Source organism: Myotis daubentonii, chromosome 4, assembly GCF_963259705.1.
Source record: "Myotis daubentonii chromosome 4, mMyoDau2.1, whole genome shotgun sequence".
Taxonomy (NCBI): Eukaryota; Metazoa; Chordata; class Mammalia; order Chiroptera; family Vespertilionidae; genus Myotis; species Myotis daubentonii.
The window spans coordinates 36,373,028-36,385,014 of record NC_081843.1 but is presented as its reverse complement, the minus strand read 5'-3'; the positions used below and the strand labels follow the sequence as shown (position 1 = coordinate 36,385,014).

The 11,987-nt window shown below is 51.3% G+C and overlaps 2 protein-coding genes across 4 annotated transcripts; one reads left to right on the top strand and one right to left on the bottom strand.

The window, feature by feature from the left end:
* The first annotated feature begins 854 nt into the window (after positions 1–854).
* On the top strand, positions 855–3,807 carry COPS6 (COP9 signalosome subunit 6). Its single transcript, XM_059693709.1, has 10 exons — positions 855–998; positions 1,208–1,333; positions 1,523–1,654; positions 1,977–2,065; positions 2,158–2,220; positions 2,530–2,577; positions 2,654–2,768; positions 2,860–2,952; positions 3,033–3,133; positions 3,270–3,807. The coding sequence occupies exons 1-10, from the start codon at positions 863–865 to the stop codon at positions 3,408–3,410; spliced, it is 1,044 nt and encodes a 347-aa protein (XP_059549692.1). The 5' UTR covers positions 855–862; the 3' UTR covers positions 3,411–3,807.
* A 646-nt stretch (positions 3,808–4,453) lies between these two features.
* Positions 4,454–11,983, bottom strand: MCM7 (minichromosome maintenance complex component 7). Of its 3 annotated transcripts, none has more exons than XM_059693705.1 (15): positions 11,829–11,983; positions 10,575–10,654; positions 10,090–10,254; positions 9,830–9,954; positions 9,575–9,755; positions 9,148–9,285; positions 8,683–8,832; positions 8,388–8,502; positions 8,183–8,314; positions 7,915–7,998; positions 7,239–7,632; positions 6,901–6,984; positions 5,845–6,013; positions 4,995–5,104; positions 4,454–4,826 (listed from the first exon to the last, which is right to left on the bottom strand). In XM_059693705.1, the coding sequence occupies exons 1-15, from the start codon at positions 11,857–11,859 to the stop codon at positions 4,625–4,627; spliced, it is 2,160 nt and encodes a 719-aa protein (XP_059549688.1). In that variant the 5' UTR covers positions 11,860–11,983; the 3' UTR covers positions 4,454–4,624. The 3 variants fall into 3 exon arrangements, with proteins under 3 accessions (XP_059549688.1, XP_059549689.1, XP_059549690.1); XM_059693706.1 differs by lacking the exon at positions 11,829–11,983 and adding an exon at positions 11,125–11,236; XM_059693707.1 differs by lacking the exon at positions 11,829–11,983 and adding an exon at positions 11,150–11,221.
* Between the last annotated feature and the right edge of the window lie 4 nt (positions 11,984–11,987).

Sequence of the window (11,987 nt, the reverse complement as noted above, 5' to 3'; positions counted from 1 at the left end):
CATTGTCATTGGAAAACATCTCCCTGTACCTGCTGGTTCTGGGCACTGGAGTAGGCTCTGCAGGGTTAAGGAACAGGGCTTGCACTTTGGGTGAGGTACAGACAGATGGATGTGTTGGGGCAGCAGGAGCCGGGTAAAGGCCGTGCACACAACGTGGTTGCATGTAGAAGCAGGGAGAGGGTTGGAGAGGTCTCTTTGCCAGAGGGGAGACTCATGGGATGGAGGGTGCAGGGAGGGTGGGAAGGGTTAAAAATGCTGAGGATGTTTGCAGGGTAGGTAATGCCAGTGATTGGAAGAAGGAGATAGGACATGCAGATGAAGCCCCTCAAGAGCAGGCTCCACCCCAAACTATTCACCCATTTATTCAAAAATTACTTATGTAGGTGCCCAAGTTTAATGGTTAACGCAGCAGAAGGCCCTTCAGTGGGAGCGGGGCGGTGAAAGGAACACATGTGAGGGCTCCGGTGGCTGAAACATGGGACCAGGGGGCAGAAAGGTAAACGCTAGGGTCGGCTGGCTGGCAGGCAGGGGCCAGATGACATAGGGGCTTGCAAGGCGCAGCCAGCAGCTTGAGTCTCATTCGGAGGCAATAACATGACACTCCATCCATTCCGCAGTAGACTTGGGAGCTCGGCAGTATTGTTACAATGTCACTGACGAAGAAGAAGCGGGTGGGGTGGGTCCAGCAATTTGCTCAGGGCCAGCCGCAGCCGAGAGGTGGGGTCGAAGTCTACGAAAACCCGTCGGCTCCGGGGCCAAGCGGGCCTCGGGCTCCTGCAGCTGCGAGCGAGGCCCGCCGAGGCCTGGCGGGGAAGAGCCGCTGCAGCCCCGCCAGGCCAGGCGCGCGCTCGGGGCACTGCGCATGCGCCGCGGCCGGACGGAAGCCGGGAGGGGGCGGGGCCGGGGCCGAGGCCGGCGGGCGCGGGGGAAAATGGCGGCGGCGGCGGCTGCGGCGAACGGGACGGGTGGGAGCAGCGGGATGGAGGTGGATGCAGCAGGTAACGGGCCCCGCGGGGGCGGCCCCTACAGACGGCCTTCGGGGTCGTGAAGGCCGCCTTCCTGGGTCCTGGGAGAAGTCAGGAGGGCGGACGGGACATCGGCCCCTGAGGGAACCGGCGGGAGGGATGTCTGGCCCGGGCTCTGCCGTCTCCGCGCGGAAGGACATGGGCCTGGATACTCACCTTCTCTCCTCCTCCTCCCCCCTTAGTGGTCCCCAGCGTGATGGCCTCCGGAGTGACAGGGAGTGTTTCGGTCGCTCTTCATCCCCTCGTGATCCTCAACATCTCAGACCATTGGATTCGCATGCGCTCCCAGGAGGGGCGGCCGGTGCAGGGTGAGCGTTAAGCCGAATTCTACAACCTCCTCTGGTCGTCTCCCCCAGATAATGGCCTATTTTCCCTCCTTTCCTGAAGCCAGTTCCCCCTCGCCCAGGACTTGGTTCACTCTGACCCCAGGCCCTCAGAGGGTGACTCGGGAGCTTGAGGATCCCTTACCCTCCCCGTGTGTGTCCTCCTCTTCCCAGTGATCGGGGCTCTCATCGGGAAGCAGGAGGGCCGGAACATCGAGGTGATGAACTCCTTTGAGCTGCTGTCCCACACCGTGGAAGAGAAGATTATCATTGACAAGGAATATTATTACACCAAGGAGGAGCAGTGTGAGAGGGGAATGCAAGTGGGCAGAGGAGTGGGAGGAAGAAAAGTGAAGTGGGGAAGATGGAGGAGGTTGGGAAGAGATACACAGGACATGGGGTGAGTACTGTGGAGAAGTGAAGACAGAGTAATTGAAGAGATCTTAGAAAAAGGACACACTCAGGTATTCTGCCCAAAGAAAGTAAAGGATGAAAGCATAAAAGGGGTTAATTATTCTAAACTGAGCCACGATTTGAGGGGGGAGAGAAGCTGGTGAACATACACCAGGAGTTTCAAATTAAGGAAGGTTTAAAGAAATGCTTTGTGCTCTGGCCCCTTCCTCTCCAGTTAAACAGGTGTTCAAGGAGCTGGAGTTTCTGGGTTGGTACACCACAGGGGGACCACCTGACCCATCCGACATCCACGTCCACAAGCAGGTACACATCCCCACACATGTGCATGCTGGGCCAGAAGAGAGGATGGGGGGAGGTGGGCATTGCCACTCTTGTCTGTCGTCTTCCTCTTCCAGGTGTGCGAGATAATCGAGAGCCCCCTCTTCCTGAAGTTGAACCCCATGACCAAGCACACAGATGTGAGTACACTGACTCCACGCTCACTTTGTCATGCTTGTCTATCCTCATGCTTATCTTTTATCCTCATCGCCTTTTATTGTATGACATCTCTATTGAGTTGAATCTCCATTCTGCCACTTAAGAGCTGTTTGACTTTGGGTTGGTCATTTAACCTCTAACCTGCATTTTCTCATGTGTAAATGGGAATAATCCCTCCATCATTGGGTTTGATGAGAAAATCTAAAGTGAAAGGGCCAAGCCCATTTTTTTGGCACATAGTATAGGTTCAGGTGCATTTAATGTGAGAGCTGTTCTCCATCTCTTTACAGCTTCCCGTCAGTGTTTTTGAGTCGGTCATCGATATAATCAATGGAGAGGTAATGCCCTACCTTTCAACCCTCAGATCCTGCCCCTGGTGTTTCCTGCTTTTGACTTTCCCTTTATGCTCCATAGGCCACAATGCTGTTTGCTGAACTGACCTATACTCTGGCCACAGAGGAAGCTGAACGCATTGGTGTAGACCATGTGGCCCGAATGACAGCAACAGGGAGTGGAGAGAACTCTACTGGTAACTGAGGTGGAGGGGTGTCCTTGGAAGTGGGGGTGGAAGGTATGGTCACAAGCCTTCTCAACCATGGCCTGTCCTTATCCCCCTGCAGTAGCTGAACACCTGATAGCACAGCACAGTGCTATCAAGATGTTGCACAGCCGCGTCAAGCTCATCTTGGAGTACGTCAAGGCCTCTGAAGCAGGTAGGACAGGGGTCTCCCTGGCACTCTTCTTTCCTGGTGAAGTGACAATATATTCATGCAGCCATTTTTTGTGCCTTTAGGAGAGGTCCCCTTTAACCATGAGATCCTTCGGGAGGCCTATGCTCTGTGTCACTGCCTCCCAGTACTCAGCACAGACAAGTTCAAGACAGACTTTTATGATGTGAGTAAATCCCAGGATGGGGAGGTAGGGCTTAATGCTGTCATTACTGCATGCAGGACCTGGGACTCAACTGTTCCCTGGGCATGCTGTGAGGGACCTAGATCCCCTGGGGAACTGGTTCTTTCTGTTCCCTCAGCAATGCAATGATGTGGGGCTCATGGCCTACCTTGGCACCATCACCAAAACGTGCAACACCATGAACCAGTTCGTGAACAAGTTCAACGTCCTCTATGATCGACAAGGCATCGGCAGGCGGATGCGGGGGCTCTTCTTCTGAGAGGGTACTTGAAGAGATGATGCACAGGGGTCCCTATGTGCTCCGTAGGCCACAACTGTTGCGGAGGGGAGGGGTGCGACACTCCCTTTAGAGAAACCTGTTGTTAATAAAAGGGGAGCAGCTCCTCAGCACCCCTTTCAGTGGCTCTGTCCTCTATTAGGTACCCCACAGGTTTCTCAACCATCTTAAAGGAGACCCTTGGTTCCAGCCTTGTGCAAAGGCAGGAGTCCCTTTTTATCATCAGCTCTTCTCCATACTCTTCAGTGATTGGGGAGTTCACTGCCACCTGAAGTGACTCCATGTCTGGTCAGGTGGATTATGTTGAGCAGAATGCTGCCTGCTTCCATCTACGCAATCTGTTGTTTAATGTCTTCCTATAAAGGACTACTTTCCCAAACTTAATTCATTTTTTCACAGAGTGGGAGGATGAGGGATATTAAGCACATTTCTGTCAAGGACAACTGAAAGCCTTGATCCTATGGGCAGTGAATGTTATCGAGGCTTCCCAATTGTTGCTAGTTTACTGAATGCTTACTACACTGGGTATATATTTGCCTGACCTATAGGCACCTCAGCCTGACGAGGCAGAAGTGCTAGTGTTTATACTTTAGAGATAAGGCCAGGTGATATAAACATGGGTGTTGTCCTGTGTAATTACTTGTGCCAGGCATTACATTTCACATACCTTCCTTTAGGTCCCTGATTTCCATTACCCCCTGAATAAGACTTTCAAGTAGGAATTGGGGATTAAGGAGGTGTAATGAGGTGTAGAGGCATTTCAGAAAGAAATGGAGAGGCTGTTTCATTGCTACTGTATCCTCTGAACCTGAGTGTAACCTCAGTATACACTTGAGCCCAAAGGAGATCTGGGGAAAACAGTCTCTGTACAGTGGGATTCTCATCTCACTGCATCCCATGTCTACATGGATGCCTGGCAGGTACTTTATACTCAGTGCATTTATGGAGTGGATGAAAGAAGACAAGTATAAAGCAAACAGGATATGCATCTAGAACACACACAACACCTCATTTTAACAAAAGGCAGCAATCTACAAACACTTTATTAGCTAAAGGAATGAATAAAACAAGTGCAGCTCAGAAAAAAGAAGGGATCCTCTTTTCCCCTCAAGGGCAATTTAGGCCTTTAAAGGAAGGGGGAGGGACGTTTGCACACACACTGCAGAGTAGACCCTAGCGTCACAAGTAGGTTGGAATCAGACAAAAGTGATCCGAGTCCGGGCAGTATTGACCTGCCAGACATTTAATTCCTCATACTCATCTAGAGCTGCCTGGAATTGGGCAGGTGTGAAACCACGAGATACGCAGCGCTGCTCCGCCTCAGAAAACCGGACACTTCGACCTTCTGAGACCAACTCCCGGACAGTGGCAAATATCACATCTGCTGGTCTTTGGGTCCTGAAGGCAACAAGTGTTGGTGTGTAAGGTCAGGGTACAAACAAGAGCACCCAACATGTCAGAGAACAGTGGTATTACAATTCTGAAGCCACCATCATACATGTGTCATTGCAGAAGCCACAGGTTAAGTGGTCTGCTTAAGTTTTCCTCTTCCATTAAACCACTCACCTAGCTGTTTGTCCCTTGTCACTCAGTAGTGAGTCCTTTGACATCTCCATTAGCCTTATGGCTTCATTCACATCTTCCTTTTCTACTGTGTCCACCATTCGCAGACGTGCCTAAGGGGAAGGTAGGGACAGATGGGAACAGAAGGAGGGGAGTGGAACAGTCAGGGAACCCCCTTCTGTGTTGCCCACTCAGAAAACCAGTGGAGGCCCCTTCCCCTCCCCTATAAACATCCGCAGTGTGGGGCCGGCACTGTCAGACCGAGACAAGTGCAATGCCCAGGGCAGCGTCCAGCAATTGCCCAAGTCTCCGCCTCTCAACACTGGCCAGTCCCGGTGTTCAGCTGTCCTGCGAGGGAGACTAGACCCTTCTGAATTCCAGTGGGCTCCCCACCATGACAGATGGAGCTTGGGGAGCTCAGCCAAGAAAGCGATTGGCAGAGAGGTATCCCTGGGGCTCGGGAAGTGCTAGCTCAGCAGTAGGTCAGGTACTCACACTACCTGCACGAACAGCACTTTGGAGCCCCCAGGACTAAGGTCCAAGATGTGAGGACAGAAATGAAGATTTCTAGCACAGGATCTAGGACATAATGAAATTCACCCCACCCACCCCCATAGAGAGGTTTGAGCAGAAAGGCCTTTCCCTCCATGGACGCTGTGCATGCCCTGCTGGAGCAGCAAGTACCCACAGTGCGGTAGCACGAGAGGACCACTATCTGCACTGTCAGCACTTTAGCCCCAGCAGGGCCTGAGTGGAAGGGAGGAGGCAATGAGAAAGGACAATGTTACTGCAGGCTGCCCAGTAATAGTCAAAACAGATAACCCTCCAGCAGAATACGAACTGGGGCACTCACCAGAGCAGTGGATAGTCGCAGAATAGCCAGCAGAGTCCTGGCAGAAGTATAGGTGGCATCCTTACTAGCCCAAGCCTCTCGCCTCATCTCCACGTATGCTGCTGTGATATAGTCGGCCAGAGACTCTGGCACTGTGGGCTGTTTCTCCCGGCACATAGCTATGTATCGTCTGTGAGAAAGCAAGAGAGATTTGGGAGAGTATGCTTTTTCTGTGTAAATTTCCCATTTAAGAAAACTCTTGCCCTTGCTGGTTTAGCTCAGTGGATAGAGGATCAGCCTGCAGACGGAAAGGTCCTGGGTTCAATTCCGGTCAAGGGCATATGCCCACGTTGTGGGCTTGGGGACGTGCTGGAGGCAGCCAATCAATAATTCTCTCTCATCAGTGATATTTCTGTATCGCTCTCCCTTCCTCTCTGAAATCAACAAAAATAAACAAAAGAAACACCCGAAAAACAAACAAAACTCTTGGGGTTAGGGAGGAATTTTTAAGTAGAAGAAAAAAAAATAGTGGATTATCTGTGTGGCTTGAATATCACTGATAGATTTCTTGGGTACATTTAAAATTATTTCGATTTTTAAGGAAAATGGCTTATGCATGAGTAAGACAAATCCACTTGTAACTAGAGATGGTCAAGTCCTCTCCTGAATATGATTATGGCTAAAGGGGACAAATATATTTTGTTTGCTTTAAGACAACTGTTTACTTGAAGAGAATAGGTAACAGGGAAGAAAAACTTGAGGGACTATTAGGAGCCCTTGCACAGACCCGTGGAGAACATTGTGACGAAGTACCCTTGGAGCAGGACCCAGCCTTGCCTAGAATCTGAACCTGCCTCATCCAAGACAGGCCAGTGATGTGCAAGATTAGTTCTGATGTGTGTTCTTCTGTGGCCAGCCTGGGGGGGGGGACTAGATTCAATGTTCTCAGACCCATAACATAGAAAGGGATAGGCAGGGTGGTAGTAAGACTGAAAACTTTTTTCAAGAGACACACAAGGCCCAAGATACTGCCACAAAGGTGAAGCAGACCTGTCCTTCCTTAGTCAGCTCTCCTACCTCATAAGCTTCATGTCCAAAGGTTCAAACTGGGCGGGAGGCTGCCGACTGTGCTGGTGTACATAGGTGATATGCTGGGCCAACCTGGGAATAGTGGAGGCAAGGAGGAACACTCTTTTTGGTGCTATGCACCCTGTGCCCCAACTCTTATCTTCCTCTTCCCTGGGCTCCATTGCCTCAGTGTGGCAGGGAAAAACATTACCAAGAGTTTCAGCCCAGACCCACCATTTCCCTAAGAATTGTGGAACCATTTTCATGAGAATTTGAGGGCTTTCCAATTTCTCCTCCCTCCCAATCATCTCTAAGATATGTCTCTTTGAGTGTTGAGCTTAATTCACCGTAGGTCATTGTCTCGGTCAGGGCGGTCCTGGATTAGCCAGAGAAGGTCAAATCGAGAGAGGAGTGCGGCAGGAAGCTGTATGTTCTGTTCCAGGCTGCGGCGAGGGTTGTAGCGCCCATAGGCAGGGTTGGCAGCAGCCAAGATGGAGCAACGGGCATTGAGGGTGGTTAGAATGCCTGCCTTGGCAATGGAGATAGTCTGTTGCTCCATGACCTCATGGATGGCCGTGCGGTCGGCCTCAGCCATCTTGTCAAACTCATCGATGCAGCACACACCCTGGTCAGCCAGTACGAGGGCCCCACCCTCTAAGGTCAGTTCTCCAGTTACAGAGTCTCTCAGCACAGCTGCTGTAAGCCCCACGCCAGAGGAGCCGCGACCTGTTGTGTACTGGCCTAAATGGCAGGGTCAGGAAGACAGGAAACAAGCAGACATGTTTAGCAAAAGGGAAAGGAACAAGGAAAAGAGCAAGAATAAGGCAAGGACACAAATAATGGGGACAATGAAATGAGGCCTGCACTGATCTAATCTACTTGCTCAACCAGGCCTTCTTGGGTAAAGATCTATCTCCCTTCCCCAACCCTCTCCCACCTTTCAAATCCCCAAAGAAGAGAATAAATGTGGTGATCCTATTCTTGTTTCTACATTTACCTCCCTCCCTGAGTCTGATTACTCACTGCGGGGGGCCAGGCGGTCAATGTAAGACAGGAGCTGAGACTTAGCCACACCAGGATCCCCCATCAGGCAGATGTTGATGTTGCCTGGAAAAAGAAAGCCCCTGCGACTGTTCTCTTAATGCAAGTTGTCCAACAGAGAAAATATTTCTGAAGCCCACCCCGCTCCCATACTCAGGATCGTTTCTTCTGATCCATTCTGGTGCCCATGAAGCCAAGATGCCAAGTCTTGCCTTCCCTCGTCAGAGCCCCCCCCCTCATTTCCTCTTACCCCTGATTTTCATGCCCCGAGGAGACTGGTCCACACCTCCCACCAGAAGGAGCAGCAGCGCCTTCTTTACATCTTCATGCCCATATATTTCTGGAGCAATGGAGGCTGCCAGCTTTTCGTAGAAATCCTCCTCTGAGGGCAAAGTGAAAATTAGGAAAAAAAGTGCTACGAAGAAACATTCCTGGTCTTTCCCCCAGCTCTTCACCTGCAATTTGCCTCAGCTCCTCCTTGCTCAGTTCTCCAGACCCAGACTCATCATCCTCACTCTTACTCATCTTCACAATCCGATGGGCTTCCAAGTAAGTTTCTGAGAGTAAACCCTTGAACAGGAAAAGACCATGATATGAAAGAAGCCCACATTATTCCTTCAGGAAGGAGTTCCCGATAAAACCCTTTGTTCATTTTGTTTTGCTGTTAATAGTTTTCTCTGTGGGTGTGGTGAGAGTGAGAGGGCAAGGGGGAAAAGGGAACATTCCCTCCCTTCAAACTCCCTTTCTTACCTGTACCACCTGTCGGAACCCAGAGCGCAAGATTGGCAAGAAGATACCAGTGACACTGATGTGGTCCCCAGGCTGGGCAATCCGTGTGTTCTCTCCTTCTACCAACACCGTGATGCTACGAGGGATATTTCCCACGGGCACTTGGTCACTCTGGGGGATAAGGGTGCACAGGCAAGGAAAAAGAAACATAAGGCCCTTTAGGATCTAAGCTCCTGCCTAGGGATCCCACTCTCCTACTTCTTGACCCACCCTAGCTTCAGACCAGCCAACAGGAATACGGAAGCAGAGATCTCCTTTACCTCTCCCCAGCTCAAAGTTTCAGTTAAATATCCCTTCTGCTCTAGGTGACTTCTCTGCCTCACCTCCTCCTCTTCCTATTCTTTCTTTCTTCCACTTGTGAGTGACTATAGTATTCAAATCGACTCCCAAGCTCCATCTCCCCTGGGCAACACCCCCAAAACTCACATGTTCTTGCATCTTCATCTCCTGGAATTTTATGAATTTGGAGCCACGTGTCTGTAAATATAGTCGCCCTCCTGAACGGTTGGTCTGGCACTCTTGGCTCGGGCACATAATCAGAGGCATGAAAGTGGGAGACTGGATCTAGGATGTAAGAAAGCATCAAAGGAAGTCAGAAGAAAATGAACCACTCTGAGTCAGTCACTTGCATCATGTTTTATCATCACAGAACTGTCAAGAATATCTTGAACTATTCTGGGATAACAGTTGACAGGGATCAAAAACACAAATGGATGGTCTACATACCAGAAAAAGAATGAAAGGTGAAAACAGATGTATTTTACAGTAAACGGAGAAAAGAATAAACCTCATAGACAGAAATTCTTACGAAAAACACTAACAAGTGCATTCCCGTTCCCTACTTCATACATACCGGCTGGTAGGTCTCTGCCCCACACTGGTCACAAGTGTAAGTGGCCACCACCATTCTGGGTTTAACTTCAGAGACACGAGTGACAATTCCACGTACAGTTACCAATTTCCCTACAGAGTCAGCCCGCACTTCCCGGATCACACGAGGCTTATTACTACTTGGGCCTTGAAAGTACAGTTCACTGAGAGAGAAAATAGTCATTAGCAAGGTCCTGAAGAACAAATCCCCACACCTTTCCCCACTGCGATCACTCACAATCTGCGCATGAGTTCAGGAGGGTACTGGTTCTGGGGGCTTCGGGCTGCCCCAGGGTCCCGGCTCCGCTGCTCCATCATCAGTCGGTGCTCAATGTAAACATCCAGGACATCTTTATTTACCACCTACAGGCAAAGGAAGGAAGATGGGAAGAATGAGGGGCAGGATGGGGCATAAAGGTCAGCAGGCAGAAATCATCCCTCCTTCCTGCTAGCTCAGAAAACAGAAAAGTTCTTTGCCCTGAATTTTCTTGCACTCACCTCCCTCTCCTTGTACTGAGGCAGCAGCTCTTGAACAGAATCAGCAAAGAGCCTCGCATAGCGCTTGGTGTTCTCACAAATTGAATCTACCAGCTCAGGGTCCTCCTCGGCTACATCATCTAGGTCTATGTACATTGCCACTTGTTCCCGATGAGCCAGTCGAACCTGGGGTGGGAAGAGTTGGGAAGACCCCAGAGTCAAGTTTACTGTGCTCATGCAAGGACCCTTCACTGTGAGCTCAGGACAGATTCCAGGTCTCCCCAAGGGAGAAATAGTGTGGGACAGCAGTACTCACTTCTTAACCCCCCAAAAGACAGCTCCCCAACTCCTAGAAACACCTCAATTATCACAAATGTAGGACCATATCACTTACCAAGTACCAGGTACCGCACTAAACACATGTCATTTACAGACAGATGGAGGTGTTGAAATAAGCCAGGCCACCTTACAGCTCAAGGTGCCATTCCCTCCAATCTTAGACTTACCAACTGGTTCCCATACTTGAACTGCTTCTTGCCAAACTCGTCATCCTGGTAAAACTCTTGTAGGAATTTCTTCACTTTTTCTATAATGTAAATATAAAACCATGATGATCAACCTTCCTTTCTTTGAGGTACCTTTTTGCAAACCCCCGACAGAAATCTAAGAAACCCACTCTTGTTTAAGTGACTAATTAGTTATAGGAACATTTAAATCACCCCACCCCACGTAATTTTCCCCAAACTGGGCAGAACTCCTTTTCACAAGTCTGTTTTTATCTAAAGAATAAGGGGGCACTTGGCAGTTGAAAAATTGCCCAACACCCTCCTCCTGGGGTAATTTCAGTGTCTGCCTTCGTTAGAAATCTCGGTGCCCGTTCCCAAAGGCCTCCCAACTCCCAGCAGCAAACTCAAGTCTCAAGGTTCTCAGCTTTTCTTCCATAACTAGCATTCCCCGTTTTCTTTCGGTGCCCTAAACCAATGCCACTACTAGTCCCATCCTCCACCCCACCCCCTCGGCCGCCACTGCTTCCGCTCTTAGTAAACAAAGAAGCACATGGGCCCAGATGCCGCCGCCTCACAGCGCGGGATTCCTCCGCCGGGGGAGCCGGTCCGGCAACTGGCCAGCTGGTCCAGGGCACTCCGTCGTCCCCCTCTTGGTCCCATACTACCTCCTCTATGATTCGCACTAAAACCCTTCATTCCAGGCCCGCCCTCGCTCTCGGCAGCCCTCTCGGAGGCTACCGCGCGGAAGGACACTGTTTACACACGGAGCTCCCTCCGAGGCGTCGCGCAACTTCCGCCCGCCTTCACTTCCGCTTGTAGGTTGGACTAAAATGGCCAATCCCCGCGCGCAGCGGCCCGGGTCAGCCCGCCCCCGGGGCTTCGACATCCCGGGAGAAGGCGGTTGCTTGGGAGTGCCGAAGCGCGCGGAAGGTAGCGGGGCGAGCGGGGCCCGACTCTACGCCCTAGATAAGGCCTTCCGAGGTCCCGGTCTCGCCCAGGCGCGATCGTCTCCACTCGAACCCCCAGCGGGACTATCCGCCGCCCCCACTCCTTTCCCGGACACCATCACTAGCTCTTCTCCGACCTCGGGTCTCCACATGCCTCCCAGGCACCGTGTGCCTTAGCCACGCCGCTTCTGGACCCCGGCTCTGGCCTCGCGCGCCGAGCGGCCCCCAGGACCCTAGCTCACATCAACAGGTGCTGGCCGGGAGAGTTCCCGCGCCGGACGTCCCTCCCAAGCTTGCAGACCCTCACCTTTCTCCAGCGCGTAGTCCTTAAGAGCCATCGCTGCTGAGGACCGTGCAGCAGCAGTTGACGCGCTCGGGTTCTCACTCTCCCGTAGCAGCGAACGTTCCCGCTGCAGACTGTGGCTGACCAACCGAAATTGGCGCGAAACGTCGCCCAACACGTGAC

Coding starts and splice junctions, on each gene's coding strand:
- COPS6 (XM_059693709.1), top strand. CDS start 863: ATGCGCCGCGGCCGGACGGAAGCCGGGAGGGGGCGGGGCCGGGGCCGA. Junction 999..1,207: donor GATGGAGGTGGATGCAGCAG/GTAACGGGCCCC, acceptor CTCCCCCCTTAG/TGGTCCCCAGCGTGATGGCC. Junction 2,066..2,157: donor ACATCCACGTCCACAAGCAG/GTACACATCCCC, acceptor TTCCTCTTCCAG/GTGTGCGAGATAATCGAGAG.
- MCM7 (XM_059693705.1), bottom strand. CDS start 11,859: ATGGCTCTTAAGGACTACGCGCTGGAGAAAG. Junction 8,315..8,387: donor GGAGCTGAGGCAAATTGCAG/GTGAAGAGCTGG, acceptor CTTTGCCCTCAG/AGGAGGATTTCTACGAAAAG. Junction 6,014..6,900: donor TTGGACATGAAGCTTATGAG/GTAGGAGAGCTG, acceptor GCTTTCTCACAG/ACGATACATAGCTATGTGCC.